At 45.6% G+C, this 5,648-nt stretch overlaps 2 protein-coding genes across 2 annotated transcripts in view; both read left to right on the top strand.

Moving 5' to 3' along the window:
* Positions 1-659: 659 nt before the first annotated feature.
* On the top strand, positions 660-2,763 carry FOMMEDRAFT_153879 (uncharacterized protein; the record flags this gene model as incomplete). Its single annotated transcript, XM_007264505.1, has 6 exons — positions 660-826; positions 894-1,077; positions 1,170-1,369; positions 1,426-2,573; positions 2,651-2,676; positions 2,734-2,763. The coding sequence occupies 6 exons, from the start codon at positions 660-662 to the stop codon at positions 2,761-2,763; spliced, it is 1,755 nt and encodes a 584-aa protein (XP_007264567.1).
* Positions 2,764-3,257: 494 nt separating this feature from the next.
* FOMMEDRAFT_104950 (amino acid transporter) overlaps positions 3,258-5,648 on the top strand; it is a gene marked incomplete at its 5' end in the record, with an annotated part of 5,616 nt that continues 3,225 nt past the window's right edge. The window contains 11 exons of the mRNA XM_007264504.1: positions 3,258-3,377; positions 3,432-3,478; positions 3,533-3,587; positions 3,660-3,740; positions 3,799-3,865; positions 3,929-4,052; positions 4,118-4,219; positions 4,292-4,383; positions 4,439-4,501; positions 4,559-4,832; positions 4,898-5,192. Of these exons, the coding sequence (XP_007264566.1) occupies positions 3,258-3,377; positions 3,432-3,478; positions 3,533-3,587; positions 3,660-3,740; positions 3,799-3,865; positions 3,929-4,052; positions 4,118-4,219; positions 4,292-4,383; positions 4,439-4,501; positions 4,559-4,832; positions 4,898-5,192 (1,320 nt within the window). The remainder of the gene's footprint in view (positions 3,378-3,431; positions 3,479-3,532; positions 3,588-3,659; positions 3,741-3,798; positions 3,866-3,928; positions 4,053-4,117; positions 4,220-4,291; positions 4,384-4,438; positions 4,502-4,558; positions 4,833-4,897; positions 5,193-5,648) is intronic.

Below are 5,648 nucleotides of genomic sequence, written 5' to 3'. Positions count from 1 at the left end.
AGCTGTAGAGGGATGCGATCCCTCTTTGCCAATTTTGTCACATTCTGTCACAGAAATTTGGCTCTGGCAAGACGCAGCACAAGCTCTGGGAATCTGTCACTTTTGTCACTCTCAAAACAATCTTTACTCAATTTTAATTTACAACCACCATTAAATCTCTCAAGAAAAAATAATATAAGTACTTGTGTATAAATTATATACATGTGTAGTAATATCAACTTATTAACTTGATTAGAAAAATTAAAACTGCTAATTATAAGGGTTGCAACCAGTGGAAATAGCAGTATTCACAGGTTTTTAATTCCTCTATCAAATTTTTTGTAGAAAAAAAGAGATATTGTGTTTTAAATAGTAAAAATACACTCCCATGAATTTTTGTAGAGTATTAGGTGTTGTGTTTTGTGTGTAAATGCAAATTGGCAAAGAGGGATTGTTGGCAAAGAGGGATCATGGTATAGTAATAGCTTATGGTCCATAAGTTGTCATAGGCACTTTCTAGGTCAGTCTAGGATTATTCTCGTCACTCCACGTTGATGTCATGTACAAGGCAGTGGCGCTTCCGTGATCAACGTCCTTGTGTAAAGGATTCTCAGAATGCCGTCCGTTCTTCCACTGACAGTCCAGTATAAGGAGATCTTCCGTAGACGTGCTCTTACTTCATGAGCATCGATTCCCTCCCCTTGGTGACATTTTTCAAGAGTGCGTATGCAGCGCAAGCTACGAGAAGGAAAATATTAGGGCGCCGGTTAGGATTGCGAGCGTTTGTCGGTAATGGCGGGAAGCTTCTCTCTCACTCGGAGTTCTCTGACTATACTTTCTCCGGCCCGTATCACGAAAAGCTGATTACTGTAATAGGTGTCTGAGGCTGTCTGAGACACATATCTGATTTTTAGGGTCAATACAGTGCTAGTGGTTCTTCCGCCTGTTGGGTGCCTTATCTGGGCACACATAATAAGGAGCAAGTATATATTGTGCTTCCACGTCGTACTCCTCGTTACCTTCGCACATTCTTCAACCCAGCTCCTCCGCCTTTTCGTAGCCCGGATTTTCAAGCCTGTCCTGGATACTTCTAATCAGGTCAGTTAAAAATCTTCCAGTGACTTTGCATTAATCTCATGCACAGGATAGAGCAACATAACTCCCGTCAACATCCTGAAAAATTTCCTCAGAGCACAGTCCGTCCTTCCACCGCGATCCAGCACGAGGAGATCTCTCGCAAACGTGCTCTTACTCTATGGGCATTAACTCCTTACCCTCGGAGGTACTCGGCGACATTTTTCACGAGTGTGTACGCAACGAGACGTGGCCCCAAGAGGAAAGCATCAGGACGCCGGTCAGGATCTCGAGCGTTTGTCGGCGATGGCGCGAAGTGTCTCTCTCGCTTAGAGTCCTCTGGACCTATCTGGACTGCGACTTTATTTACAGGCGAAACCAGAAAGGCATGATCGAGCTTCTCGATGCATTTCTTCACAGATCAAACGGGGCGCCACTCAATTTCTCGTTCAGTTGCAACCTCAAGAATTACCCGTTTCCAGAGGATAATGAGCTGGCTGAGCGTGCTGTATTGATGTTGATTTCTCATCAGTGGCATTGGGGGAAGGTCAAGTTTACCTGGCGATTTCAGACATCTCCCGGCTTCCCAGGCGTCAGGCTGACAAATATGCCCGAATTAACATCGCTGGACCTGTACGTCAAGCTCGATGACGGCTTATACAGAGGCAGCGGAAGCATTGATCTCTCGCGTTCTTCGAGACTTAAGTATCTATGCCTCGATTGCCCGTTTACTCTAGGTATTGGAGATAAGCCAATGCACTTGCCAGCGGCGGACACGTTTGATCTCAAATTGCGTGACTTTTGCTATGGCCCGCTCACTGTACCACAATGTCTGGATGTTCTGGAGGCGGCTCCGAATTTGAGGAAATTCCGAGCTTTCTCCTGCATAGAGGATACATCGTTAAACTGCAGCGATCATCCTATCGTCTTGCATAACCTCCGGATCCTTGAATTACGCAATGGATATGCTCCACTCGTAATCAATAAACTGGATCTTCCTGCTTTGACAGCATTGATGTGCGGAGATAACGGTTTCATTAATTCAAGCGAATATATCCTATCATTTATGAAACGCTCCCTGCCACCGTTGACCCGTCTGGAGCTTGGTGGTAACTATGCGAATGAAGCCACAGTTGCACAAATTCTTCCGCTTCTGCCCTTACTTCAACTACTCGATTTGGACCCTTGTACTATCTCAGCACAACTTTTTCGACTTCTTTCTGTGCCAGGTAGGATTGGCGGAGGCAACTGCGGTTGTGATACGCGGAACCAAATTGTATGTCCCGATCTAAGATGGTTTTGTTTCTGGAGGTATTCCATCGTTGGAGAACCGCGCGAATGTGCCGATACATTTTGTGCAATGCTAGAATCGCGCTGGGACGCTTTAAAACTGTGGGATGATCTGGCCAAAATAGGTAAAATTCAGTACCCAATATCCGCAGCTGATCGCGAAAGGGTGCAACATCACTTCCGAGACATGCAGAACTTCGGTGCCAGATCTATTTTCTTTTTGGAGGAAGGTATTCCAAGTTATCAGCAGCTAATTTTCGAATATTTGTAAAAAAAAATCTATCCTCTTTTCTTGCGTACGTATTAGTTGAAGATAATTCGCTTCATGTAGCTGTATGCTTGTCTGCAATGTGATATTGAGTGGCCCAAAAAAAGTTGATTGTGCTCTAGATGAAAGCGCAACCGATCGTCTTTGGGTGAAATTGGCGGCGTGTATTGATGAGCATTGTATATATTTCGTGTGTCATTACAATATTACGTGCCTATCCACTGCTTTCAACAACAAAAGTTGAAAAATTTGAGTCACTATCCCATGTCGTCACTGCTGGCGTTTTTTTTCCCTGGATGGAAATTGAACAGAACGCGTTATTTACATCTGTTTGATACGCGTCTTTCGGCCATGTCGCGTGACCAACACCTTATCTCTTCGTTTTCCCCCGTTTCACACGCTTTTTCAAGAAGTTCATTAGCCGGGCTTGTTATCACCCATTACACTTGCTTCTATCTTTGGATCCATTCAAATTTATCGGGCCCCAGTCTACTCCGAGGGGACCAGTTCTAATGGGCGGGGATATGGCTCGTTTGTCCTCCGGATTCCATATGCAATGCTATCTGGAGCGAGAAGAAATGCCAGATTGGCGTCTAACGCCTCTTGTTCCTTCCTCCTCCTTCCTGTCAGATAGAAGCCGTTGACGATGTCAAACTCAAAAGCAAACTCATCCAACTTGAAGGACCAAGTTGCCGCCGCGGACGAGCAACTACTCGCTGATCTTGGATACAAGCAAGAATTTTTAAGGGCATTCACACCAATACAGGTGCGCCGTGTTTGTTCCTTGTCCTGTCCGCATGTTAATGTTACATCAACTCAGGTTTTTGGCATTGCATTCAGTATTATTGGTCTATTACCTTCCATTGCGTGAGTGCAGTCGCCTCGTCGTTGTTTAGGTGTATCGGCCAATCATGCTTGCAGCTCAGTTCTGTTCTATGCGATCCCAAATGGCGGACCTTCTGCAATGGTTTGGGGTGTACGTTCCACAAATATCTCATATCAGCTCCTTACGACATCATTCTGATATTGTGCGTAACGCAAATTGAAGTGGGCAGTCGCAAGCCTATTTATTTTATTTGTTGGTATGTCCATGGGTGAACTCGGATCAGCTGCACCAACTTCTGGCGGGGTGAGTCCCTCCATTAGTTTTGGAAATATTATCACAGTATTAAAGGATTATCTACAAGCTATATTTTTGGACGCATTCGTTGTCCTCTCCAAGATGGCGTAACTTCCTTGCATGGATCGTCGGATGTGAGTTTCTTCTTCGGGCACGCCTACAAGATGTTATATCATTGTTTACTTATAATATTGCAGATGCCAATACTATAGGTACGGTTTCCGCTGTTGCTTCAATCAACTGGGGCTGTGCCGTCCAAGTAATGGCTGCTGCAAGCATCGGAACAAACCAGACATTCGTAGCGACAGATGCTGAAATCTTGTATGCTGATTTTGCTTAATAACTAAGCAAAAGCTTTTTATGCAACTGGCTGTATTGTTTTGTAGCGGCGTGTACTGCTTGATTATGGTTATCTGTGCGATCATTTGCTGTCTCGCGACGAATGTCATCGCACGATTACAGACTGCGTATGTCATTCTCAATGTCTTGTGAGTTCAATGGCTAAGTATCACTTGTCGGGTTTGACTGATCAGTGTTTTCTAATCGTCTCAAACTGAAAGATTATGCCTGGCCGTTATCATTGCGCTTCCTGCGGCTACTCCAAAGGAGCTGATGAATACTGCGAAGTTCGCGCTCGCAGACTTCACGAATAGTACGCTTTTCACTGTTCCGATAATTATATCAGTCGACACTGATCCTCGCATTAGCGACGACTTGGCCGGCCGGTTTCGCTTTCTGCCTCAGCTTTCTTGCACCTCTATGGACGATTTGTATGTTCTCCTCCTCCGTCTCCGATCAGCGCCATTGTGACATTCTCTGCTCGTTAGGTTCTTTCGATTCGGCCGTGCACATCAGCGAAGAAGCCTCAAACGCTGCAACCGCGGTACCATGGGCAATTGTTGGCGCTATCTTCGTGGCGGGTGTGCTTGGTTGGGCCATCAACGTCGCGCTTGCGTTCTGCATGGGCACAGATCTGGACGCGATCATGAATAACGAAATTGGTCAGCCAATGGCAACAATATTTTTTAATAGCTTTGGACAACGTGGAACGCTGGCATTGTGGGCTTTCGTTGTGATCGTTCAATTCTTTATGGGTACATCGTAAGACTTCCTATTGCTTCAATGTCCATTATTCGAGGTCGGATGTTGACAGTCGATTCGTATAGCATGCTTCTTGCGTCCAGCCGTCAAGTCTTTGCATTCTCTCGCGACGGAGCTCTACCCTTCTCGCAAATTCTGTATCGGATGAACAGTTATACCCGGACACCTGTAAACACTGTTTGGTTCAGTGCTATACTTGCAACACTGTTGGGCCTTCTCGTGTTTGCAGGTGCTCAGGCGATAAATGCAGTCTTCTCAATTTCGGTAACTGCATCATATGTGGCTTATTCGATACCGATAATCGCTCGCTTTGTCTTCGAGAATAACTTTAAGCCCGGGCCATTCAATCTCGGATTCTTCGTACGTCTTTTCCTGGGCCTTTCTCATTGCGTAACCTATCCGTTTAGACATGATATGATCTGACGAAAGCTTACGTAGAGCTTACCTTGTGCAATAATCTCCGTCCTCTGGATGGCTTTCATGTTCCTCGTCTTCCTGTTCCCCACAAACCCAGCACCTGCCAGTGCAGGAGACATGAATTACTCTGTCGTTGTTCTCGGCAGTATCATGCTCTTCTCGATATTGTACTATTATTTCCCAAAGTATGGTGGGGTGTATTGGTTTAAGGGACCTGTGAGGACCGTTGGGGATCTGAACTCGGCTGGAAAGCAGAGAGATGCGAGAGAGCTCGATGAAACCGGGGAGGCTAGGACAGTGAAGAGAAGAAGAGCGCGGGAGAAGAGAGTGTCAATGTTGAGTCGACTGATCAGCGACTTGAATAATACACGCTCGGATGCATTCGGGAAATTTCGAGCG

This window comes from Fomitiporia mediterranea, assembly GCF_000271605.1.
Source record: "Fomitiporia mediterranea MF3/22 unplaced genomic scaffold FOMMEscaffold_4, whole genome shotgun sequence".
In the NCBI taxonomy this organism is placed as follows: Eukaryota; Fungi; Basidiomycota; class Agaricomycetes; order Hymenochaetales; family Hymenochaetaceae; genus Fomitiporia; species Fomitiporia mediterranea.
Note: the sequence above shows the minus strand (reverse complement) of the source record. Positions and strands in the feature narration are given on the sequence as shown.